This window comes from Falco peregrinus, chromosome 9 (genome assembly GCF_023634155.1).
Source record: "Falco peregrinus isolate bFalPer1 chromosome 9, bFalPer1.pri, whole genome shotgun sequence".
Classification (NCBI taxonomy): Eukaryota; Metazoa; Chordata; class Aves; order Falconiformes; family Falconidae; genus Falco; species Falco peregrinus.
In genome coordinates this window covers 9,568,531-9,596,119 of record NC_073729.1, presented here as the reverse complement: position 1 = coordinate 9,596,119, position 27,589 = coordinate 9,568,531, and the positions used below count along the sequence as shown (strand labels likewise).

Below are 27,589 nucleotides of genomic sequence, written 5' to 3'. Positions count from 1 at the left end.
AAGTTCAGTGTTTCCCATCACCATTTCCATGGTAATATTCATAGGATTGGGATTGTTTTTAAGAGGAAAAAATGAGACTGCCCTAAACAAGGATGAATTCTGTAGGGTTTAACTGTTGTTTGGTTGATCTTTTTTCCTCTTTATTTTTTCCAGTTGAATTTTGTTCTCCCTGAGTCACTTCCCTGTGCCCTCTCTACTTTCTGAACTTACTTTTTTCCTTGCATAAATATTCTTAGATGTCTTTTGCTGTGATTTGTTTTCCTATAGTGCTTTCTTCTTTCCTACTGCTGCTGCTGGTTGGCTTGTACTCAGTGCTCTGCAAAGAGCAGTTTCATTCTACTGTAAAAAACTGCATTGCTTATGTATTGTCTGTTGTTTACCAAGAATGCTGTCATAGTGTGACAAAAATGGTAGAAATATCAGACAGATTTTCTTTTTAGTAATATTAACTTGAAGTCTCATAGGTAGATAAAATTGCTCAAATTCACCTAAATTTTTTAAGCTTCTTATACCTATCATGTTTAAATAAATCTCATTCGAGTCAATAACCCTTCCCAGAGAAATTAACTAACCCACCTGCTCAAGGGATTTTAGTATAACTGCATGATGAATATTAGAATGCAAATAATAAATATGTTCTCTTTCCATATGTTTTAGCCACTCCACTCAAGTATAAGAAACACTGTTTAATCTATCTAATTTCCAGTTTATAGAAACAGGATTTTTCTGTGGTTTTTTTTAGGTTTGTGGTTTAGGTTTTGCGTTATTGTTATTCAGTTCATTAATTTTCCAATTTCCATGGGATTGAGCATTAGAAATATTGTCTTGTAAATATCTTACATGGGTTCTCCCATGAAAATACTTAGTGACTTTATGGAACCTTAACATTTCACAGGAAGTTATTTTAGTGTTAAGCCCAGGATGGAATGTCTCTACAATAAATCTGTCAACTGTGTTGTTCCCATTCTTCTTTTTATGACAGCTATTTTATTACAGTACTCATTGGTTTTAATAGCTTAAGTTCCTATCTTCAAATTTTTCCTTTATTTTTGTTGTAGTTCAGATGAAAATCCTGAGACTGTTACATGTTACAGCTTTCTCATCTGTTGCATCGGTACCTTTCTCTGTGCTATATGTAGATTTCAGAATACATATTTTAATTTTTAATACTAAAATATTCTATTTATTGATAATATCTAGAAAATTATCTTATACAGGAGTATGTTACTTACTTGTAATACTTTATAGCTTCACAGAATAATGCAGTTGGGTGTGATCATCTCTGAGCTCCTGGAAAATGGTTCTTCTGTTATGGTTTGTTTGGAAGATGGCTGGGATATTACTGCACAAGTAAGCTGCTGTTACCACCTTGAAACAGATAAATATTGAGGCAATATACCAGGCAATTCTTTTTTTACACAAGTGACTGTTAAATTGGTATAACATGACTAGATTTGTGTTGTGGCAGAAGAGAAGAAACTAGAATGCATGAATGCTTGCATGCATTTGCAGTTTTCACCATGAAGAATTTCCTTAAAATTAATTTGTTCCAAAGGTCCTGATGGACTTACAGGTCTAAGGCTTAGATACAAAATCTGCATTCCTGTACCTGACCGTATGTAACAATGAAAGCTGAAAGCTGCCACACTGTTCATTTATCTTTTTAAACTTAGTACACTTTAAACACAGGAGAAAAGGAAAGGAATTCTTTCTCTTGCCATTCACTTCCCATAAATGAAGTTAGGAGACCACACACAGGGAGAAAACTAAATTTGTGCCAAAGTGACTGTAACACCTGCTGCAAGGACAGATCACCACAACAGATAAGTTTCTGAAACAGACTATAAATTAGAAGGAAGAACCTCTGCCTCATTTAATGGGTGCATTGTGTCCATGTAGTTGCTTCGTAACTCAGAAGGTAAACACAGATACCAATAATTCTAGTAAATAAAAACTTCATGTGCAGCCAGCATCCCGGTACCAGGTAAATAAACCCACAAAAGAACGTTCATTTCTTTTGAAGAGTGAAGGGGACGTACGTAGCTGGAAGTGTAAGAATCTCTGCTGCATTTTACAGTCTCCTGAGGTGCTCTCTATAGATGAGCACCATAGCATGGCAGCACTGCAGAAACTGTAAAGTCACCCTCAAGATCACTTCTTTAACACTTTTCTTTGCTGAGGCAGCTAATAGTATTTTATAAATGTTTAGTATCCTTATTTTATTAATATAAGTGGGTTCATTTCAGATGTAATTTAAATGTGGTAAGCAATATAATGACTCAGAAGTTATAGTTGCTCAGGTTTGAGTTTTACAGATATGTAAAGCCTCAATTTAATTGAAGCTTTTGCACATGCGATATTATTTGGTTTGTTTTCTAAGAATACTTAATGTATGTGGTAAAATACTTGTAATTGAGTTTACATGAAGGCTTTTGTTTCCTTGAATTATAAACAGATCATGGAATATTTATATTCATTGACTAAAGGGTTCTCCTAACTTCTGTTACTCTTAACACAATATATCCTGTCTTGTGATCTAGGTGGTATCTCTGGTGCAAATACTCAGTGATCCCTTCTATAGGACACTTGAAGGCTTCCGAATGCTGGTGGAAAAAGAATGGCTGTCTTTTGGTCATAAATTCAGTCAACGTAGTAATCTGAGTCTCAGTTGTCAGGGTAGTGGATTTGCTCCTGTTTTCTTACAGTTCTTAGACTGTGTGCATCAGGTAAGTCGATCTATTTATAGATTTTAGTTTACAAAAATAATTCATAAATAAGTGCATAGATGCCACTATTTCAGATGTTATAGGTAATGGTTTGAGAGAGGACTAGTAACCTCCTTCTCTAGGTTTTATCAAACGGAATGGATTTCACCTCGAGAAGAGCTGGAATGGTTGCCTAGAGCAAAGTGACCCATGCACGCAAAACGTAGAGGCATGGTTGGCAGTACGGATCTTTTAAGGTCATTTATTCAGGGATTTCACATAGAAGGTTTTTAAGCTTGAGACAGGTTTTTGGCAGTCTGGGGTACCTTTATTCAGAAGAAGAAATTGACTGATTGTTAGTACAGTGACTAGAGGGGGTTTACTTCCTTGGGCTTGATGTTGAGCTTTGAAGAGGCCTATGCTCCACCCGTTCTGGAAACAGCTATAAACCAGATGGTCCTGAGATGTTCTGATTTTTTTATATACTGCATGTTCACAATATGGTGAACACCAACAGTTACGTTGTGTGGAAAGAAGTTAGGTTAAGAATATTACACTGATTTCAGGTTAATTCTAAAGTCTGTCCTTTTCTTCATCTCAAACCAGTAAATATAAATGTTTTGCAGAATCTCTGTGTATGCAAACACAAGATGGGAGCTTGCATAATTCTTCCTGTACATATGTCTGTCTTTCCCTCTCCCCTTCATCTCCCCTTATCGTTTGTGGATGTTGGTTTGGTGCGTGTGTACTGCGTTTTTGTCGGAAGAGTTTAACCCAGAAGTTCTGCTTCAGGTGTGTACTAAATGCTCACTAGCTCTTAAAAGGATTGGAACCAATGATTTATCACTTTGCTTAAAACAGTGTGGGTCACCAATGTACAATGGGGTCATCCACTCAGCTGGACTAAATGTAATACAAAGTAAAACAACAAATGTGTAATATAGTTGCAGGAACCTCAGCACCAGCTGCTTCAGTCTGTTGGGCTGCTGCTTTTGCTCCGAGTTACCTGCTAATGTAGACATAGCCTATGTCTTGTTTATGACTGTGGAAACACTTTGCTCCAGTTTTTCCTGTAATAAATCTTAAAAGTTGCCCTAAAGAAAAGCAAGGAAATTCATCTACGCATACCTGTACAGTATTTTTTTTTTGAGTCCAGAGAGCGCATAAACTTCAGAAACAAATGGGGTATCCTGGACAAAGATAAAAATAAAATTCAGAGATTTTGGTTTACTGACATAAAATAGAATGTACTGTGTTTTATTCATGACAAAATTCTTGGGGTTTTTTTAAGTTGTTTAACACAATGTGTAGTTTTAAGAATGTGGAATAATGCATTACAATCATCCCGGCTTTAAAAGTTAGGATGAAACGTAAAGTGGGATAAATCCCTGCTGTTAACAACTGTCAGGTATGATGTTGCCTCAAGCCGTAAGGTGCCTAAAATGTTGCTAGTATAAGTACTGTACATTTTTGTAATTCATCACAGATGGCAGCTTTGATGCATGTCACTAAGTATCTGACTCTTCTCTATCTTTAAGAGGCGATATAAAGTATATGAGTTATCAACAGGTGCATTTTACAGAAATATCTGTATTTTGTGGGTTTTGGTCTTTAGCTGTGTCCACATGCCCTGGCTGCCGCTATGTCAGCAGAAGGATCACCCGCTGCAGGCCATCTGGAGCTAGTCATCTCTTCTCTGGTGGAGATAATACCCTTCCAGTCTGTTAGCGAAGTGGTTCAGGTGAACCTGCTTGCCTTTTCCAATCAAAATGGTAGAAAAAAATTGGTAGAAAAGACCATCTTACTGTGATAGGTGTGGATTTAGAAGCAGTTCAGCAGGTCCATCTGAAGGAGGCAGTAACTTCTCATGACGAAAGATAGGGTTGTCCAGGGGTTATAGTCTTTTCAGCCAGTGTTACCTTCAGCTAAGGAAGGGCATGCAGACACAGCTTTACTGCATAGACAGTGTAATATAGATAATATGGACTTGTCTGGTATGGGGGAAAAAAATCTCTAAGCTACATGATTTACAATCCTATTCAGAATGCGACCGAGTAAGTTTTCTAGAAGAAGACTTATAAAATCTTACTCGTGATGGCATAGTATTGATTTACCAAATTCTAACAGTATGGTTGTAAACTCAAGTGAAAATACTTTGGAAGTCAAATTAATGGTTGAAGTTCCATGGGAATTTACTATGAAAAATAAATTTGCTTAACATTTGTACTTGAACGTTTCTGTTGTTTCCTTGTTTTCTGTGCATCCTGTTAGACAGCTACAGAATCCAATCGGATTGCAACTTGACCCTAAAGTACAATATATTATGATCATTTTTTTTTAAATTGCCCATTCACTGGAAAATAAATATTTGGTCCATTCAAAATATTTTTAACCATTGTAGTCTCAACATACTGGGTGCAGTAAGAAAGTCACAGTAGAGCCAGTACGTGCATTAAATGTCATGAGTTAAACTAAATATAGAGAGAAAACAAATGAAGCAGTGGTTCCTGAATTAGAACTGCATCATCTTGTAAGAAGTCATTGTTTATGCCAATATCTCCAGGTGTCAGCTGAATTATTAATGCAAAATCATTCTTTCACAATAGCAGCATCTGGCAGATACTCTCTCTGCTTCTAAGACGACTGAGTTTACGCAAGTGATGTCAGTACAGGGAGGTTTTCTTATTTTTCTTCTGTATCTATTTGGTAATTATTAAATATAAATAAAATTGAATTATTTTCTGGAACTGACTTCTTTTAAGCTCAATAAGGAGCTCTGTTACAGCAGTAAGAGGAGGTGAGTGTGCCACTCCCACGGTAGATGTATTCAGTTATTCCAGTATTTGCAGGAGTAGCCTTCTTAGTGCTTACTAGCACAGGACATTTTGGAGTACTGTATTGCTTACTTAAACTAAGTAAATGTTGATAGATAATGGGATTACTAAACCAAAATGTATTGGAAAACTAAGGGAAGATGATAGAAGTGCAAGATTATTAATTACATTTATGAGATATTTAAGTTAATTTGAAAAAGAATTCTAAAATACTGAGTTTCTCTAATCATAATATTAGAAACACCTATTGGTTTTCTCAGGTTTTAAATGTTCATATATTATGAAGATTAAGCATTTTAAAAGATGATGGAGTTGTAATTTTCACAGGTTCCCTGTCCCTGTAGACTTGTCTTTTTAGGTGGTATGTATTGAAATTGTAAACTATGAAACACTGCTGCTAATTTACATGTAAAATTTGATAAAAAATGATGAGGGATAAATTTGATTATCCCTTAAAAATCAATTAAGTGAAATGGCACCAACAATTTATCAGAGAGAAACCAGCTATATTTGTCAACCTAAGCGGTTACATTGCCTACGGTAATAAAAATCTCTTTCTATGTTTATTTTTAATTGCTTAAATTAATACAGTTATTTTCTCCTATGTTAACTTTCTAATTTATCGCTTCTGATGTTGGAGCTGTATTTTATCAGGAGCTTTTTTCCCTGATAGCTCATCTGTGTTTTAAATTTTGCAGACTGCGCTGCAGCTAAACAAATCACGAGTAACAGTAGTTGCTTCACCTAGCTGTGGCACCTTTCCCATCTCCAAGCGGCCTGGAATCAGCCACAGCTATTAAAACACAGACAGTAACAGGAACTACATTACTCACCTTTATCAAGAAATCTTTTATATGATAGTTTTTTTCACTTAAAAAAGTAAATGATATTATTATAATTTCTAGTTACTTGTAGTTCCAGAAATCTCAGAAATGGGATCACTTAAACAGATTAAAAAATTATTGGACCATAAGTAGAAATTAGGACCCTGTATAAGTCATGTCAAATAGCAGAATGTAGCTTCTTACAGTATATTAAAAAAAAGCTCCAAACACAAGGAGAAAATGTATACTAAAGTACTTGTATATGTGTGTATATGTGTCTAAATGCACGCATATATGCAGACCTCTTTGGATTTCAGCTCAGAAGCCACTTTTGAACAGAATTAGTGTATTTGCATTGTATTTTCATCTAATATATGCCAGAAAAAAATATTTTTTATGAAGAGTGCTAAAAAGTTACTTGAAGTCTTTAAGTTCTTATAGAAAAATTTTGCTTAGCTTTATTCTTACAAAACAGGGAGGAATAGTCGTTTGTATCAGGGGAGAAATGGGGCTAAAATAAGTGTGGCTATATTGAACTGAGATCTCTTAAAGTATCTTAGCATTTTGAATGTCTAGCCAGAAGCTAATATTGAGATAGGATAACAATAAATTCTCTGACTGAAATGCTGTGTGTGTGTTTATAGATCCTTTGAAGGGATTTTCCTGTCACTGTTGTGTGGTCAGTAGATAACTTGCCTTGCTAAATGCATAATATTTTTCTTTTAGTTGGTTGGGGTTTTTTCAGCTGGCAAGTGAAAATCTAAACATGAGGAGCTTCAAACAGTCTCATACTAGTTTCCATAAGCAATTAAGAAAAAAAAGTTTTTCTATTGAGTAACTGATAAGTAGAGATTAGAGAGAAAAGATGGAATGGGAAAATGAGCGGTAAGAATCCAAAAGACAACACATAGGAATTTTGCAGAACTGAAGGTATTTTACAAGTGTGATGTGAAGCTAGACAGAGCTCAATGGGCTGTATTTCAAATGCGAAATTCAATCAGCAATTTCTTTTTTGATTGCAAACTATACTATTTTTATTGTAAAGGAATTTTCTGTTAATTACCATGCTTAATTCTGAAAATAAAGATCACAATTAATAAGCTTATTTGAAGTTTTAAATTCGAAATTAACACATGAAATTTCTGTGAGCAATATCTCAAGATTTTTAGAATTGTGAATTTTATATGGATATCAAGTATCAATATCATCAATAATTAATGCTAAAAAAATTGCCATGCATATTAAACTTTATGCATAAAATCTTACACCAAGCTCTTTCTGTTAACGTTCAGCAGGAAGCAGCTGTGAAGAGCCAACTCCCCCACAATGCTGTACTCTGATAATCTTGTATTGTCTTCTTTAAATATCTGCTCCTGACTCCTCTAGGAGACACTCACTGAATTAGATAGGTCCCAAGCCTAACTGAGGATAACAATTTAAGATGTTACATAATTTTTACTGTTTTAAAAGAAATAATGTCAATATACCTCCTCCGTATGGGTGGGGGTTGTGGGTGAGTTGGTTTTTTTTGCACTGTGATATTTGGTGCATATTTTGAAAAAGAAGAAATATGTGTAGACTAGCAAGTACTTCAGTAATTAGCTGTTTCAGTAATGATCGACGGAATATCATTTTCAGCATTACCTCTGTCCGTCTGCTATGTTGGATTCTGAGCAGTAGCAAGAACTCCGCTGCATAACCTTACCAATTAAAGTTTGATTTCCAGCTACATCCGGGACTAGTATCTTTGCCTGTGAAGTTATATACATGGTGTCTCAAGAGTTATCATAAAGGATTTATATCCTGTTTGATTACTCCGAAGAAGCCTGACATTTGTACAGAATGTGATACTGTTTATTATATAGTACACCCTATCTGCTCTGAAACACTTTTGCAGCACAGACAATACATTAATTTAATTAGCTTTAAAATATTTTAGGCAAAATGTAGCAGAGTTTCTGTGTGCAGACAAGACAGTTCCCTATGGATGTATTTGTCAGCATTCACAGGGGAATTGTTGTGCTGTCATATTTCACATTATTTCTTACATATCTATTTGTATTTTCGCATTATACCTCAATATCCTCTTTTTTTCCCCTGCTACTAATTTTTTTATTTTATTTTTTTTAGATTCATCACCAATACCCAACAGAGTTTGAGTTCAATCAATATTATCTGAAGTTTCTGGCTTTTCATCACATATCAAATCGATTTAAAACATTTCTTCTGGATTCAGACTACGAAAGACTAGAACACGGTATATGTGGTGTTTGTTTATTGCATATTGGTTTTGTAGCTCTCAGTATTTTTCTCGTAAATATTTGCCTAGTTTGAGATGGTTCATTAATTGCGCCATGATCATGAAATTAATTCAATTTAAGGAATATAAAGCAAAATGGAGGTGAAGAACATGTAGAATTTTCTGAATGAATGATTCCTGAGCCATGCCACTGGTGGGCCTAAGAGAAAGTGGAAGACCTTAGTGCCATGCCTCAAGGATTTTTTTAACAATTTATCCACATGGTTCAGTTGACCCTACTCAATACCTTACTTTAACAGAAACAGTCCTTGGGAATCCTTTGCAGAGTGCACGGGGTTTCAGGAAAGGAAAGTCTTTCCACCTATTATCTCTCACTTCTTTCTCTTGCATTCTCTTCAGTGTTTGTCTTTTTATATTTCCTTTTTATTCCACCTGTCACGTGCAGCCTTACTGGTTCCTTATCTACCCTCAGAGCACTCTTAATAAGACTACACAACCATAGTTGAGGCTGTGCTTGGAACTTGTTCACTAAGCAAGATGCTTATGTGCTCCGAGTTTCACTGCTTGGTGGGGTGGTTCTCATGGCATACGGCCAATTTCAATGCTTGTCTTAAAAACCATAGTGGCTGTGGAGCAGACTGAACTTGAACAACCATTTTATTTTAACAAAAAAGTTAATTTCCATTATGTACCTTCAGTTGAACAAAAGCAAAGAGTTGAAGTCAGTGACCTCCTGTGATTCCTTCCAACCTGGATTGTTACATGGTTCTACAGTGGTTTTTTTTGGGGGGGAGGCAAGCGTGGGGTGGCTGTTTATTTAGCAGTACTTTGCTTTCAAATACCATTTAATGCAGTATAAAATCCTGTTTCCAGTAGTCTTTGGATAAATGTACACCCTTCCAAGTTCATTTCAGTTAGCACAAATCTGTGGCTAGCTTACACTAGCCTGGTCAGGTGCAGCCGGTCCAGCAGACTGGAAAGGCTGGTAAATTCAGGTAGTGGGGGCAGAATCAGCAGGGCTTGGTGGGCTGCTGAGTCTGCAGAGCTGCAGGCAGAAAGGGGAATTCATAAATGCGCTCCAGTATTTCAGTGAATTTTGGAACAGGTTTATAAATATAACACTAATGAATAGTTGCAGTTGCAAAACACAGCAGTTTTTCATCAAATACAACCTCTTGTTGCAGTGGCATTTGATAGTGGATTTTACTATGCGTTTAGTCTGTGAAATTCCTTTTGGCTACGCTTTGGTATTTGTTATGTATTATCATAAAGATGTCTTTTTGCTGCTATCATTTTCCCTAGGGACATTGTTTGAAGATAAAGGAGATAAACATGCCAAAAAAGGAATTTGTATTTGGGAATGTATTGAAAAGATGCACAAAAGGAGCCCTATTTTCTTCAATTATCTCTATGCCCCTGCTGAAACAGAGGTATGACTTTAAAAAAAAAAAAAAAAAAAAAAAAAAAAAAAAAAAAAAAAAACAAGCAATAAACAGGTGGCTTATTATTCTGAGTGATTCCTTGAGTACATTTTGATATTTTAATTGTTCTTAACTGAATTAAGCATTTGGTGGACAAAACTGACCACCTTGATTATCTGGAGCAGTGTCTCATAGGCTTATATTCTCAATCATCTTAGTTATGGAAATGTCATTTAAAGGGCCAAATTCTGTATTTACGCATCCCACTGAAGTAAATGAGGATCTTTGATTTAATTTCATTTCATTATATGAATGATTATAAAAATGATGTTAAAGTTTGCACAGAATGTTTTAAAAAATAATTTACATGCTGTAAACCACAGTTACAGGGAAATGCATTGAGAGTCATAATGTGATACATTCCTAGCAGCCTGATTATTAAATCGCATTATCTATATCACTGTCTCAGATCATAATGTAAGTCCACTAGGTAGGACTGTGTCTTGAATAATTATATAAAATTCACAAAATACCATTATAGAATCCTGCAATAGCCAGGTAAGCAGCAGTCAAGATACCTCAAGTACTGCAAGGAAAGGGTGCTTCTTTCTGTAGCTCTGGACACAAGGCTGTTCTGAGATGCTCCTGGTACCCACTGCCCCACTGATGTCCATTCCTGTGCTGCTCTCCTCCTGCTTTGGCAGTGAGCTTCACCCTGAGAAGTCATTTGTTTGCCCATTTGTCCACGGCTGGTGACCAGAAAGCTAATGATGGGACAGTCTCCACTGTCTCAGGGGCCATGGTGCCACTGATATTTTTGTTGGTGTTTCTTGGTTTTCCTTTTTCCTCAGGTTGTTTCACCACATTGTACTATATCTAGAAAATACAAGTATTGTATTCTGTTGTGAGTCTGAAACTCGGAGACTTCCTTTTTGACATTATAATGAAACTTTGTTTCAAATAGGCACTGAAACCAAATATAAGCATGTCCAGCCTCAAAAAATGGGATTATTATGTAGAGGAGATTTTGGCAACAGGTCCTTCCTACGATTGGACCATGGTACCTGCAAAGTGCAGTGTTTCGGAGGAAGCTGACCATACGGATGGTTTGCAATCTCAGACTAAGAGGAAAATAGTATGGCCATGTTATGATGATGTTAAAAAAATACAACCTGATGCCATCAGCAGCCTTTTAAATGTAAGTACATGTGTTACACAGAACATTGTTCTCTTATGCTCGTGAAATTCATATTTACTTTTATTTAAGTTATTGCCTTATACTATTATTAAAAGAATCCATGATAGATGTCAAAACAGGTGTTTAGTAAAACTGACTAGCTGATCTTGAGAAGTGATGGTTGGTCTGGGAATCAAACAGATTTCCTGCAAAGCTTATGTTGTTCTGAATGAACAGTTTTCTGGGAGTACACTTTAATCTTAGTTAATAACTATGAGAAAGCCAGTCACAGATTCATGTTTTCACTGTCTTTTGTAAATAATAAGGTAGGTAGCCTAATGAATTTTTAGGTTGTCTTTTATAAGAAATGCAGGAACTGTTATTTTAATTTGGGCAAATGTGGAATCTAGCTTGCTTGTCCTTTTTCTACTCAGTTTAAAGTAAGTGTGTAATAAAATGAGAAATTCCCAGATTTCTGGACAGATCAGAAAACAGAATCTGACACTTGTTGATTTTAACGTGTGGGAGGCAGATACACAAGCATAAACTGAACATCTTGGCCCAAATTTCTCAAAAATCTTTCCATGATTGCTCTTAGTTTATTCATGTTTACTAGGACCCAACTGGTACATTCAGATTCTTCACAATATATTAGTACTTGAAATAGATGCTTGATTTTGGCTTTTTCATGTTTGGGCTCATGTAGGCTTCTTGGATTTTGTCCTTTCTTCATTAGAAGATGAAAAAGGATCCCATTACCATGATAACTCTTGTAGTTATTTAGAATGATTTAACATCTGTATTTTCTTAAACGTTTATTGGTTTATTATAATTAATTATCAGTCCTAGTATTTAGATTATCATCTTAATTGATAGCACAGGAAAATGACAAGGGCATTCTTCACTTCCTGGAGGTATTGATTCAAGCCACATGCACATTCAGATACGCGTCACTATGTACAGGTTTTTATTTTGAAAACTATTTGCAGACTTTACCTTATGTTAAAGCTGGGATTGTGGAGCCTAATATTGCAGTGCTTGGAAAAGCGGGGTATGCTGTGAGTCCCCGAACTTCCCTGATTCAAAGGTGATTTTTAGCAAAATCTTAAGGCAGGAAATTTCTGAATGGGTTTGAATCCTTGAGGATAGACTTGCTTTTGCTGGAGGGTTAGCTTTATTCTGGCACATTCCTCAAATTTCTTTTGGTCCATTCCTTCCAATCATAACTGATCAAACACAGGAGCAATGCCTAATTTTATTTTTTTTTAAAAAAAAATCACTTCTAAAACTCCCCTGGACTCAAAATAAAATAGCCAGAACTTCTCAACTTCACAAATGCAAAGAAAGAGCAGTCTCTCAGCAGGGCTCATATCAGGATTTTTTTAGTGAAAAAAGAGAGCTTTCCTATCAGGTAACTAGAGGCCAGAAGTACATCAGGAGTATAGCAACAATGTTCTTCTGCATTTCTTCCTGGAGTACATGCCAAACTATCCAAATCCACAACTGTGAGAAACTGCTATGTAACAGGGAAATTAGCCATATTACATTCTAAAGGGTCAGGTTTTTTGGAGTTTAAATGTTATTTGTGAATTAGATTATAGTAATAAAAGATAGCATTGGAGAGGAGCTTTTGAAAAACTTTGAAGAGGTTGTATAAAGGTTACAAAAATATTCTTCTAAGTTTATAAAGCAAAGTGAACTTTCTGTTAGAACAAGTTGTTAATTTAGGGTTATTGCTGATTTAGGAGAAAGACCTCTCTTTAATCATAAATCCATTGAGAATGTGTTGGTATCCAAAAAATCTTTGAACTGAGACCATATTTAGCAATGGTAAATTACTAGGGAAGATTGATTCTCCCTTAGTTTATAATGACAAGCCCAAATTTGTTTGTTCAAAAGATATTTTTCAAATGAAAACTAGATAGTGCGCTTCAGGATGGTCCTATTCTTGCAAATAAGCAGTAATGACTGAACATTAGATGACGATTGCTCAGGGAGAGACTGGCAAAGTGAAAGGTGCCACCTCAGGATGCCAGTCACCCAAATTAACTCTGCCATAACTACGCACTGTGAAGAACTAAAGCTGTATAAGGGGTAAATGAATGACCAGCAAAACAATAAAAATAGTGCTTCTGATTGTGAGCCGTTTTCTAACGTCCAGTTACGTGCTAAAAAGGCTGATCTGTCAAAATGGACCCTGAGCCAAAAAGCTTATTGCAAATACCGAACACCTAGTCACATACAACTTACTGCACGCACAAGCGTGAACACTTGACAGAAGCAGCAGTTTGATCACTGGATGTATTCAGCACCTTTCCGTTTGAAGTCAAAGTCTCAGAAGCCTTCTAGCCCAAGAGCTGGAAGAGGAAATGCTGACAAGGAAGGACTTCCAAAACCAGGGTGCTCTGTCACAGTCAGGACAGTTCACTTTGTCCAGTGTCTGTTGAGTGTGCACGCAAAAGAGGTGATGGGTCTCCACAGTTCTGGAGTGTCTGCAGAGTTAACTCCTGTCTGTACCATTCAAAGCAGATTACTTAGCAGATAAGCCTTTTGAAAGGCACAGTAATGCTAATTGCTTGTAATTACTAATATCAGGAAATGGATGTCCATACAATTGTACTTGTTACAACCTTTCTTTTGTTATGTATTGACTTCTGCTCCCACAAGCCTAGGCAACAGGGGAGATGAATCAGGACAGATGTAAGGATTTTTTTCTTTTAAGGAAATGCAGTTATTCATAGGCTATTCCACACACGGAAGGAAATTTGACATTTTTAGTAAAAATTAAAACTGAAGGGGCAAGAGTAAGTCTTAGTGATTTACTGCCATGTAAGTTTTTTACATGGAGTTTATTAAAGGAGAATTTATCCCTAACTTTTCAAGTTATGTATAGGAAATTGTTGAAAGTTTTTCATTTTGAGTTCTGGAAGCACTACTCATTGTGGAGCCAAAAAATCAGGAATGTGACCCAGTTGCTAAGTAACAAGTTCCAGTTACTTCCAGATTCTGCAGGGAAAGACTCATAGTCAGAAGGCAAGACTAGGGCAGAAAGAGTGATCAGATTAAAACCTGACTAACTTTTAGCACTAAAGAGCTTGCTTTTCAGCAATTTGGAAAGCCTTTTACATAAAAGGTCGGTGGTAAACTGATTCAGTCGTATGTATCCCATCAGGAAGCGTTTTACACTCAGCACTTTGAAAGAGGAACAAGTGATGTGGAGAAGCCTTTAGTCTGGCTTGTGTTTACCATTCCTTGGTTTTGTATCCACCTATGAAGATACCCCAAACAAAACTGTCCCAATTTTATTTCTTGGCAGGAAGAGTGCCCCATAATATGTAATGTATATGTGGCTTTCAACTACCTTCAGTTTTTAAAACGTATGGTTTGATTCTTGCTATTAAGCCAGGTTTCCTATATTTAGTTTTATTTCTGAGTTTTCTAATTTACCTTCAGCAAGGAAGAGTTCCTAAAAATACTTGTTCCTGATACACCATCAAATACTGGCTTTTTTATTTTCACTTCAGAGTTCAAAATTTAGTTCAGGCGTTAGTCTCCCGATCAAAATGTTTTCTTACCCTAAAAATACATTAACTTTCTGAAAGTCTTTCAATCAATAACAGTTTCCTGAAGAACTTGTCGTTCTAAAAGACCAACAGGAGTTGAAGAATATTCATGAAATTTACTTTAATCATTTGGTATAGTAGAAGTAAATAAAGTCAGAGACTTACTATCTCTACTTAGAAAATAAATGTCTTGGGGATTAGTTGGCTTTTATATAGTATGGGAATTCTCTGTCCTATGGCAATTTTTAGTTCCATCTTCAATTCATAATTGGATTTGCAATTTTTTTAATTTGATTTCATTAAGATTCAGGTTTTCCTAACAATATAGTTGTTGAAAGTAAGCATGGCAAGGAATATGGACTGCACATCAAAGTAACGGCATGTATCGATGAGTGTTCACAAGTAAATATTAATGAAATGGCCTCTTTTTATTCAACTTTGCATGCACTGTCTTATTACCAGGAAATAACCCTAACTGGAGGTTATCAACTTAGGTCATATTCCCAAGTTCCACAACAAGAACATGTTGTTACAGTTTGGCATCCAAACTGAATAAATCTTTCTGTTTCATTTCCTTCTTTTATTACAGCTTTGTATCACATTTTATAAACCAGGGTAAATGTTAATATTGGCAGCGTACAATGTTGGTGTCACAGCACAGAGTTTGTTCTTTGTAAATATTATCATAAAATATAGCCTAGCCTTATCATTGTGTTTCTGTTATGGCAATTGGTGTTGAATTTTGTGCGTTTGGGAGAACCGGCAGAGAACTGAAAGCCTAATGGCTCCTCCAACCTGTGACATGCATGAGCAATGTGGCCGATGCTGTACTTGGTTGACTTGAACTCCTGAGCCTGGTTGGTATCAGTTTATAGCTGGTTTGACATAGGTTGTTTTTTTTACTGGGCAACACGGCCTAAAAGTTCCCTGTGTAAAAAATGTGGACTAGGAAATGGTTATCTAAAAATGATTGCCTGAAAGTTATCAGTTGGAAAAGTTTATCCTTAAGAAAACCCCTGTTATTTGTTACAGGAAATCGAAAGGTTGGAAAGTAAATTAAATCAGAGCCCAGAAAGGTGGCAGCTTATGTGGGAAAGGGTCAAAATGAATCTAAAGGATGACACCAGACAAGACAATGTAAGTAATAAAAGAGTTCATCCAATAGATATAATTCCATTCCTGCTGTATAGGCTACCTGGGGCTCTGACAAGATCACTGTATTTCTTGGAGTAAAATACTGCTTTTGAAAAATTGAGTATGTTGTTCTAACCCATGATACTGGCTCTGTATTTCTGCATGTAGGAAAATATATTTAGATTTGTGCTTTTTATCTAGTTGCTTTTCCAGAGTAGATTAAGGCATACGGAGAAAACGAGCGTGAGCATTTTACTAATACACAAATATATGACTTGATATATTTAAAAGATTCTTGAAGTACAAAAAAACCTCAGTCCCTGAAAGTAACCAGAAGGACGTCACAGACTTTCAGAGATGAGTAAAGGTATTTCCATGTCTAAATGGAATTTTGGAATTGTAAATTGTGGTAAAGGTAGGAAGTGTTCACGCTTCTGTTTCCAGTTCTTGACTGTGGTAAAAAGAATAGCTGACAACATAGATATTTTCTAAGTCAAAGGCTGCCTCTCTGCTGTCTGCATACATTAGGAAGAACGTTTAGATACTGCTTTTTGTGAGCTTTCCCTCTAAACCTGGCAGAGTGAGTTACCAGCTCCAGACTGTACCCGAACTCTTCAGCTTCATGCGCTTGTTCACACTTGCCAGCCTCCATGCAGTGGTTATTCCACAGCACTACTTTCTTATTAGTCCCTTGCTCTCAGGAAAGCAATATGCTTTATGTCTGTCAGAGTCATTCACCCTAGACAAATTTGAGATTTAAAAAGTTTTATCCTAACAAAGACGAGGATTTTTCTTATTGAATTGGAAGCAGAAAAGACAATGCAAGTCTAAATATACCTGTTATCAGTCGCCTGTCCTAGCTGTTATTTAAGGATTCTCAGGTAAGTGCAATAACTTAAGGGTCAACTCCAAAGAACTCGTCTGTAGGACGCTGTCATTTAGACTAAGACCAAATTCAGGTTCCCTCTTGTTCCAGATTGTTGAGATTCTACTAAAGTGATTTGGGCCTATAAATAGCTCTTGGAAACAGCACTCGTTTTTCCTTTCCTCCCTTCCTTTCCTTCCCTGTGAAATTAGGGAAGCTTACTGTATCCAGGTGTCTGACTAATTCTAGATGCTCCTGAGAAAGCAAGGGAGGCATTGTTCAAGATGATGTCACTGGAATATGCAAGGCCTTTCTGAAGTACGGATTTCTCACACCGTGTGAACCCTCCTGCTTAAGAACTGCATTGAGTTGCCATCCCTCTGACTGCTTTTTCTGAGGCAGCACTGCTGACTTGTATTATGAAGATTTTTTTGGGCCTCATAGTCATTCACAATTTACATGTTGTACCACATATTACCAATATAATGTTGAGACAGTCTTATGCTGTAAGACATATTGCATTACCTTTTTTATTTGATTTTCATCTTATTTAGCTCCGAAGACATCCCTCTGGCTCCTCTGGGATGATGGCAGCCAATCTGCATTCCTATCAAAAGAGGTCTTTGTTGGAAATACCTGATAGTGGGCTGGGTGAGGAACAGAGTGCAAGCATCTCTCCCTCTAATGGAGTAGACAGAAGAACAACTACACTATACAATCATTTCACATCAAAGAACGATGAAAATAGGTAAACTGAATAATCATAGAGGATTTGTGAACCTTGTATTACATTGGTATAAGTCTCTGCCTTAGGGAAAGAGCATGAGATTTTTCATATGCCCAGAATGCTTTGGGACGACTTTATTCCTTCTTTGCAGTTTTGATTACATTTAGTTGTCTCAGTGGGGGTGGGCCTCTATCTCTCATCAGTATCTTTCAATTTTCCCCTTGATATGCACAAGCAAATTGTAGCTGCACATTTAATGCATCCAAAGTACTGCAATGGTGTTTATCAGTGTATCACAGTTACCAGTAACTAAGCTATTGTTTTAAAACTGATTTGGTTTACTGCAGTAGAAGAATTGTCGTATATGTATGTAGTCATTTTGGGGCTCTCATGTATCACCAGTATTCATATCATGGAATCATGTGCCATTTGTATTTTCTGTACCTTTCAGATCTTTTGAAGGTACGCTATACAAAAGAGGAGCTTTACTAAAAGGTTGGAAACCTCGCTGGTTTGTGCTGGATGTGACAAAGCACCAGGTAAAACCTTTTCACATAGTGGATTTTTTTAGGACTAGTTTGCTGGGGGGTTATTTAATGAATTTGTATAGATTGGTTGTACAAATAATACTAGTAATGATTATTTGCAGATGTGATGTCTCTGTTACATCATTGTATCTTGTAGCTGATACAGATGTCTGAATGGACACAGGTTTTTTTAGTATTTTGGGTTTTTTTTAAATAGTGATAACATTTAGCTTGTAATCCTAAAAGACCTCTTGGGCTGCAAGTCATGCATTATTCTTTGGGCCCAAACATTTTTTTGCCTGCTTCATACCTCAGGAAAAAAAAGCCAGGTAGTGCCTGAGAACATTTTCTGGGCATTGTGGAATATGAGCAATTTTTTGAAGCACTGCTAGCTCTAGAACATCGTTAAGCAATTAAGTGGTGAGCATAATTTGCCCTTTAATATAACCTTTTTAATTTCCAAAAAAACTAAAAACTCTTTCTGAACTAGAGAGTAAAAAACTTAGAAGGTATTTCCTAGCGTGCAATTGGGATGCTGAGAGCTAATATGGTAACTGATAGCAAGTTTAATTCAGGCATTCATGTTAAAACTCTAGTAGTTATTGTATGCTCAGTGTGTATTTTAGAGCCTCTTTGTTCCTCAAGCACTTGGCCATGAGCATTTTTTCTTTTCAAATGAAAGGGCATTATATACTCTGGAAAATCATAATCTGATCTGCTTCAGCAGAAAAATCCATTTACTTCACTTGACATATTAGTGGTTTTCTGTCACCTATATTTGAGAAAGCTGACCTCGAGTCTCTGTATGAAAGTCTTTTCAAGTATGGAGAACAGAATCACAGATCACTCTGAAATCAGTTTGAATTTTGCAAATGACTTAAAATGAGTTAAAATTTAATCTCAGATGTATTTCTAAAAGTCCTGAAATGCCAGGTTCCTGATGGAACAGTAATTTCAGGTGCCATATGTAGGAGTACGTTAAATTAGTCATAGTGATGTAAATTTAATAGGAAAATTATTCATAACTATTCTGACAAATCATTATCACAAATCAAGGATCACTAAAACCAGAGGAAATCTGCTAGTGTAAATGTTTTACCCACTTTACAATGTATGCCGGAATTCTGCAGTGGAAATTTGTGGTCTTGTACTTTAAATGATGTTGGGTCATCAAGCAGTAATCTTCATTAAGCCAAATATTCCACACAGTGTGGGTGGTAACCTCTGAGACTAATGTACACTTTTGTTTAAAAATATTAATTTATTGTAATCAATACATTTAAAATACATAATACATATAAAGACAGTCATCCTTTAAAATGCTAATTGAGGATTTCTGGATTAGTGTGGTAAAATACCAACAAATGCACTGTTCGTAATTATTCTTCCTGATACACAGGAGAAAAAGTTCATTTTGCAGAAGAAAAAGATACTTTTATATTTTCTGTATAACCAGATATTCTCCTGAGTATCATAGATGTAGGAGTAATACAGGTCAATCTCAGTTGGAATTCTGTTGTTTGACCTTTGCTGTGAAGGTTTGCTTTACTGTTTTGCATTGGTTTATGGGAAATAATTATTTACTTTTTTTAAAGTAAGTATCGGATTTTCTCTTCGGGAACTTGTTTGCGTATTGAAACTCAGTTTACAGAGTGGCTAACGTTTATATCAAAGTATCTTTGCAAGGAGGGGGAAAAAAAGCAAGCTTAGTTCAGCCACTAAGTACAGCGTAGGAAAATGTGAATTTTCTATGCAGTTTATAATTATATGAAATTATTCTTAAAACTTTTGGTGATCATTTTAAATTCTTGAAATATAGAGAATAAGTGTTCTGTTAACTCCTTGGTGAAGTAAAGCTTTTGTGTTAGTTTCAGTGCAATGAACAGTGAAGAAGTGGTTTCTGTTAGAAAAATGGATGAGGAATGCTGAATGCTAAAGACTAGGTTCTGCTTTCATCCATCACACATCCTTTGCCCAGAAGTAATGCATGACTATTTGAAGCTTCTCTGCTCTGAAACTCTGGTGACAAAATGTTCCTTCCCCAGTTCTGTGTCTGCACAGGAGGAGAGGATGGTGGAGACTTCGCTCTTACCCAGAGATGTCAAATAGAGGAATGGCCAGTTAAGGGTTACCAGCAGTCCCACCATTCTGTATATACCAAACCTATGGTTTCTGTCACTTGTGGCTTAGAAAGTTCCCATGTCTGATGTCCTCAGGTCCTAAGAATATTTGCGCCTCCCACTCTTACCACTCCATGCCCCCAGGTTGTATCCAGGAAGAGGGAAGAAGTGAAAGGTCCGTCTAAATAGCAAATTTGGATGTGTTTTTTTTCTCTTGTGGTCTAGCTGCGATACTATGATTCTGGTGAAGATACAAGCTGTAAGGGACACATAGATCTCGCAGAAGTAGAAACTGTGATTCCTGCTTCTCCGACAATTGGAGCCCCAAAACATGCGAGTGAAAAAGCATTTTTTGATGTAAGTATATCGTCTTTACATGATGTTTATGTGAAACTTGCTTTTCTTGGTGTTTAGCCCACTACTTTCAGTCCTGCTGGAAGGTGTGAGTAAGCAAGGAGCTGTCATGCCAACTCAAGACAAAAAGTTTTCACCCACTTAGCATCTGGCTCTCACAACAGCAGAAGTTCAAAATATATTACATTCAGACCCAATTAGTACATTGAGTATTGAGAGTTTAAAGTAAAGTTTGCAAGTTTCCTTCTCTGTTTTATGTGTTGACTTGTCTGTCTTTATGTTCTTATTTTTCCTTTGCAGTTGAAGACAAATAAACGTGTATATAATTTTTGTGCCCAAGATGCACAGAGTGCTCAACAATGGATGGACAGGATCCAGAGTTGCATTTCAGATGCTTAGAAAGGAAAAAGTTCTATAATAAAGACACGTTTAAAGCACCTCATCCTGTAAGAAGCTAAGTTCTGAAATGTTACTGACAGACAACGAGCCTTCCTTGTGTTTCAGCCGTAGCAGTTCATAATACGCTGAAGTTCCTTTTCTGTTTAATAATTATAACCACTGTAACTGTGTTGGTTGTTTTTTTCCTGCAGGGAGGACTTTGAAAAATAATATTCCATTTATTCTGAATTTCCACTTTCTTCAGTACAATTCCTAGCTATAAACTGAGCTGAATTTGCACTACCATCTAATCCTGGTTTTCTCATTTCAGAGCTGTTCTGTTAGGACATCTGTCCAAAGGAAACCGTAGAAATTTTCCCTCCAACAGGAAGTGTATTTTCACTTTATTTAAATATTTAAGCAGAATGTTCTTATTTCCAAGGTAGTCATGAGTAAGTGGGAACATGTCTGCAATTCCTAAAAATAAATAAATAAATGAAGCTTGTGAGTCCAGTGACATACATATATATCAGGTTGCCAGTGTTTATGGCCAGTTGATATTTTTAAAGACCAAAAAGTGAAATTGCCTGATGCCAGACTTTCAAGTGTGTTCTCAGTGTGCAGGTCATTCTCTAATCTTGTGCTCTACTGAGTGCTTCTGCAGTGTTGTTACGGAATTTCAAATTCTAGGGATTTTCTGAAGATCCTCGCACTCTTACTTTAGATTCTGTTTGCAATTACAATGGGATAAATGAAAGAAAACTGGCTGATGCTATCCAGGAGAAACGTTCAACAACCACCTAGGAATTCAGTAGAAGAAAGATCTCTTATGTGTGAGTTGTATATGTTAATTTATATGCTGTTCTGCTCACTGCAAAGTAAAAAATAACAAACATGATAATGCACTAAACAATGAAGCAAGCACTTGCACTGAAATCTTTAAAATGCAGACATGGCAGGACTGAGGTAAGTTATTTATAGCAGAACAAAAATAGCTGGTTAACAGCATTTACAGATATCAACCATGTATATAATCAGGTTTGATGTGTTGTGATTTGATACTTTTTAAACATTTTTTGCACATGAATTGGAAGACTGTTTATAGATTTTTACATTTGATAAAATTGTGTTTGTTCAGCTTAAAATCCTGGTGAAACATTTTTAATAGCCCCAAATCAGTAGAAATTTTACAGTCTACAAATAGTGATGACATTGAGTAGAATCTGTAGGTAATAAAGCCATTGTTTTTATTTTGAAATGTTAATATGTTAAATAGCACACTAATATTACAAAGGGTTTGTATATATGATTCACTATTTTCTCATTTTTCCAGATGTTTTGCTTGTAATTTAATGTCAGCCTAACCAAACTGACTATACTTACAAGATTTTTCAGTTATTAAATTGTTTGTGGGGTTTTTATAACTAATGTATTTTGTCAAAAAGAAACATAAATTTCTCACCACACACAATAGGAAATGCAGCTGGTTTTAATGCATTTGCAATTTCAAAAGAAAAATATGAAGGATTTTTCTAGCATTTTTCAATTGACAAATTTCCACCTGTGACAATGGTGTTTGCACATTTGTATTTTTCTTTGTATATTAAGTACTTTTATATGTACTTTGTAAAATACTGATCCTGTTCTTAGGTTAAATGAAAATATACATACCACTGCTTATTTTGTAACTAGTTAATTTTAACTCTTGTATGTTATGTGATATATGTATGCTAACCATCTTGTAATAAATACACTTCTTAAGGAAAAGTAAAACCTTTCCTTTTACTGTAAAAGTGAAAAAAACAAGACCCACATGTCAGAATATTTCCACGGGCACAAGACAAATCCTTATTTACTCTGTATTAAGAATAGTGGGTGTATTAAAAAACTATGTGGTCTTTTGTATACTTGTAAATATTCTTACCTAAAAGTTGCACTTGAGCATCCTTAACTCAAACACTTGTCAACAGTAACACTAAAGACTAAAGAAATCAGAATTTAAAGCAAAATTATCATTCTAACAAGTCTCAATGTATATATAGCCTTTTCTAAAAGGCTAAATACATACAATGTTCATACTAAGTCATCGAATAATGATGTTAAATATATTTTTTTAAAAAAAATCCTATATGGTATCGCAACATAAATCAACTGCAGACTTTCACCCTGGAACATATCTCATTCATTTATATCACCTTATGCAAAAATTATCTAGTTCATAAGAAATAAAATATAAAAAATGACAAGGTCTTACTTGAGAATGTGCATCTAAATTGAATTACTGAGTGTAGTGTGGGATAGCAGAGTTAAAATGGAAAGGGAACGTGTGACGGAGGTAGGGGACTTGTGACAATTCTTGGATGCTGTGGTGCTTAGATGATAAGGTTTGCATATTGAGCTTGGCATGGATGCTAATGTTGCCTTAAATGTTGATCTCAATTTTTAGTGTCTGTATTGATGGAAAATGGACTTGAGCAACGTAACTTAAAAATACCCAAATAAAAGCTGAAATGGGATATATGATATTTGTGGTGTTTATATAAGGAATATACAACAGAATGGTAGGAATAGGCTCTTGGTCTAAAGACAAAGTTTGCAGTGTCTATGAGTGGTCTCTTCCTTACAAAATGAAGGTTCAAACAGGGACTCAGGGAAAATACGGAAAATCATAACATAAGCTACAAGGTTTGTCAGTGTGTTTGCCTTGTGACGGCAGAAAGAGAATTGGGAACAGAGAATTTGCTTGGGAAAAATTCTGTGTACAAAGGGAACCATCTTCATATTCTATGAAAATTTTCCAGAAAAAAGAACCCATCCAAGAGCTGGGAATGTGGTAAACGCATGCTCCTTCTAATGTGTCAAGTTGCTGTTACCATCCTGTGATTCGTAACATTCTTACTGTAGAAAAGAATATTATCAAAGGCTTTATAGAAGGGAAAAAGACTGCTTGTCAGGCTCTGTGCTAGTAACAAAATGCCCACGTAATAGTTGACGGGATGAACTGAGTTTAAGTTTTGAGGAGTTGCTACTGGTATGTGAGTAATCTCTCATTCCTATCTAACATGCAAGTGTTCTGTAGAAGTCCTTACTATTGATGGAACTTTAGAATTAGTATGCTAAATAATAAAGTACTTGGTGTGCCCACTTGTTGTGGGTCACTGGTTATGTAATAACACATAAACAGCTAACAGACCCAGGAACAAATGTTCAAAATTTTGTGTCACATCCCACACACAATATTTGTATCTGGTATTTTGTGAATTGCAGACATAACAAAAATGTGGCGAACTTCTCCAAATACTGTCATTTTGCCTTTTCATCCTGTAATATTCTTGGAGTATGTCTAAGTGGCTGCACCACATTTCTCATTTTTCATATTTGTGATCATCCAAATATTTTGTCTGTTCATGATTATCCTGTGGTTGCTTTGGGGACTCAGAAAACTGAAATGAATCTGCCAGTTCCCCGGTTATGCTAAAGTTCACACTGAGTATCACTGTCGCACCTACTTTCCGAGGTTTTGTCTGTATTCGATCAGTTTCTTCCCAAATTTTGGCTATTGTGCAAGCCAAGGGCAGTATTAGTATCCACATTCTCATTTAGGAAATTTCCATCTGTGGCATTTTTTCACATACATTTTTTTCTTAATTGACTGTCAAGTAAGGATGCTGCAAGTTTGCTATTGTTTCCTCTCTTTACTTACTAGTCCAGCTAGCCTCTCAAAGGAATGGATTAATAATACAAGTACTGCTGATAAGAATTGGGTTTGTGTTTCTTATTGCGTAATACAAAATCTCCAAAGACTAATTTTGCCTTTTTTTATTTCTCTGCTGTAGATCTTTCCAGTCTAAGCTGATAAGACTTTTCACCCAAAGGGACCTTCAGTTCTTTATTTTTAATTCACTACTCTGTAAGATTATAAGAGCAAATCAGTTAAGTGTAATCAACTATGGTTACCATCTTTACCCACAATGACACTCCAATAATTAAAACCCAGATACTAACTTCTCTTCTTACCACTGACAGTTCTGGAAGTTTCTTCTTCATCACAAGACTGCCCGTCAGGAACTGAAGGGACTGAACACTGATGTCATTTCCAGTTTAGCAAGATGAAACTATGAAATAAACAAAGCTTTTAATGAGTTGAGCTTGTCATAATGCTCACCTGAGTCGTGCCTGAGAAGACAGGGAGTCTTTCTTAAACTGAGATATTTGACTTCATATGTGGCCTCCATGTGTTACTTCTGGAAAGTTCTGAAAACCCAGTTTTAGAACAAAAGGTAAAATAAAAACTGTGTTTTAAAGGCAGACTCTCCAACGTAATTTATTTGTTTATACCTTGATCTCTGTGTAGACCCTACAAACCAGGAGATGTGCTAGTGGTGGCTGAATTATAATTCCAGATTGCTAGTTATAGCTAGCCAAAATACTGTCTGTCTTTATTTTTTTCATGGTGGTCTAATCTGGTCTAATCTAATCTCTGCTTCTCTAAAGTATTTCTTGTTGTCAGCATCCAATGCAAAATTACACTTTGTCCAGTTTCAGGTTGCACCATAGAGTTCAAGTTTCTTCCTTTCTCTGCAAATTTTGCTTACATGTCAGAATTTGCACATTTATGAATAGAAAATGTTGCTTGATTGTGGCAACTTTAGTGTTGTGGTTTTCAGTTGTGTCCTCTTTGGTAAAGGTGTTTTCTTTATGTGTCTTCCAGGAGATTCACAGAGAGCCTATACTTCTATCCGTAAAATAGGCAGTGATAGAAGATGGAAATAGTTAGGTTGAAAGGACCACAGAATTATCCTGGCAGGAGATACAAAGGTAGCAGTTGTTTCAGGTACTGAATAGTACTCTTTCTTGCCCCTCATACTCACCTAGAAGAACTGAGGCATAGTCTTGGTTATTTTAACATTCATTTATTGATGAGTTATTTACCAGTGTAATTTGTCAAAATATCAGCGTATACGTTGTTTAATGAATTTCTCTCACTGTTCATCTTAGTAAAGATTCTTCTATTTCAAGCTCACTCAGCCTGTGTCCAAAACAGGACCTCCAAAACATATATTGTCCCTCTGTGTTAGAAGTCTCCATTAATTATCCAAAATACAAGGTACACCCCGTGTTTAATGATGGAGAGATGAGACTGCTCTGAATTAAAAAAACAGGAAGAGTGTTCTGCGCAAATGCTTTCTCAATAAAGAGGAATTACCAGGTAGTTCAAGAAATGAGCATCACACTGACAGCACCAGGGGCTTTGCTGAGTTACACTGCCTGTGGACCGTCTTCATTAGTAGTGCCAGTGAACTAAGAATTCTATTCACATCAAGACCTCCAGTAAGTTCAAAATGATAATTTCATGAAATTGTGCATAATAATGAATAAAGCTCAATATAGTAAGCTATAGTACAGGTAAAATCACTCTCATGCAAAACCTGAAGATGTGTTTAAACATACGTTGCAGGTGTTGTGCCATCACAATAGTTAAAACTGATTTTTATTTCTGCTGAGCTCAGATTATCACTGGAAATATTTTAATGCAATAGTTGAAGCAAATGCTTACACTAATATTTTAAAATCAAAAATACATTGTTTAGTATAAAGCATTCAAGTCTTGGTAGTGTTTCATGTAGGCAAATGATTTAGGATTCTGATTTCAAAAAAAACCATTGAAGAGTTGGTGATGGAATTACCATTTAATTTTGATCAAGGTAGACAGCCTGGTGCCTGTAAGGTATTTTTCTTTATGATACACTTTTTAAATTTTCAAAGAGCTTTTATTTAAAATATCCATCTTGCTGCTAGTGTCTCCTGATTTTAGTGTGTCAGTAGTTTATGTACTTGCTTTAAAGTAAAATGAAATTTAAGTCCAAAAAGCTCATCTGTTTTTCTTACTTTACTCAAAACAACTAGGTTTCTTCATCTTTAGAACTGTTTTCTGACAAAAAAAAAAAAAAAGTAACTCAAAATTAATTTGTCTTCTCCTTCAGGCTCCTGACTCAAAGGAAACCTTGCAGTAAGTCTCCTTTTCTGGTCTGAGTATGTAGTAATGCCTGAAAACCTGGAAAATATCCGATCAAGTAATAATGAACCAGAGCCAGGAGTAAATTGCAGAGTTAGTTATGGTATGCAGAATCATGTCGTTGACCACTATGTGTATTATATATGTTAGCAGTGTCAGGACAGACTATAGGTCTTTATTACAATCTCAGACAGTATCATACTGTTGCTACAGCAATCTAACATCTGTTTTAAACCCTAAAATAACTTAGCTTTGTATCCTCTTCTTCCTGCAGAAATAGTTTTCTGAGACTTTGTCTCTTTAGTGACACGAATTTCTGTAGAAAAATAATTTCTAAGATAAACTGATTTTTATCAATTATTTCAGTTTTTAAAACCATACAAGCTGACCATGTAGTAACATATGTGACGAATTTCTCAGCCTAGGAATAAAAAACAAACTTTACAGCAATTTCCTACGATACTGAATGTGGTTTAGTTCAAAAAATACTGTACACAGATTTTTGTCATGGGAGCAGATTTTCCATTTTTGCTCTCAAAAGTAAACATTGCTGTCAATAGGGTTATGTATACCATAGCAACTTGCTATAGAATACCACATTTTTTAGCTGTTGTCAGAAAGGGCTCAGTTTAAAAATATTTCTAGTCTGTCCTAGGTCACTGCATGGAATTTGCCTTACAATAT

At 35.8% G+C, this 27,589-nt stretch overlaps 1 protein-coding gene across 5 annotated transcripts in view; it reads left to right on the top strand.

Annotated features, from left to right (window-relative positions):
- The window catches only part of SBF2 (SET binding factor 2), a 255,203-nt gene extending 231,796 nt beyond the window's left edge, over nucleotides 1–23,407 (top strand). For all 5 annotated transcript variants that reach the window (XM_055813899.1, XM_055813896.1, XM_055813898.1 and 2 more), the window contains 10 exons: nucleotides 1,249–1,350; nucleotides 2,541–2,726; nucleotides 8,494–8,620; nucleotides 9,926–10,053; nucleotides 11,009–11,242; nucleotides 15,817–15,921; nucleotides 17,338–17,531; nucleotides 17,962–18,049; nucleotides 20,383–20,514; nucleotides 20,812–23,407. In XM_055813899.1, coding sequence (XP_055669874.1) covers nucleotides 1,249–1,350; nucleotides 2,541–2,726; nucleotides 8,494–8,620; nucleotides 9,926–10,053; nucleotides 11,009–11,242; nucleotides 15,817–15,921; nucleotides 17,338–17,531; nucleotides 17,962–18,049; nucleotides 20,383–20,514; nucleotides 20,812–20,910 — 1,395 coding nt within the window. In that variant the 3' untranslated portion in view covers nucleotides 20,911–23,407. The remainder of the gene's footprint in view (nucleotides 1–1,248; nucleotides 1,351–2,540; nucleotides 2,727–8,493; nucleotides 8,621–9,925; nucleotides 10,054–11,008; nucleotides 11,243–15,816; nucleotides 15,922–17,337; nucleotides 17,532–17,961; nucleotides 18,050–20,382; nucleotides 20,515–20,811) is intronic.
- Nucleotides 23,408–27,589: the final 4,182 nt, after the last annotated feature.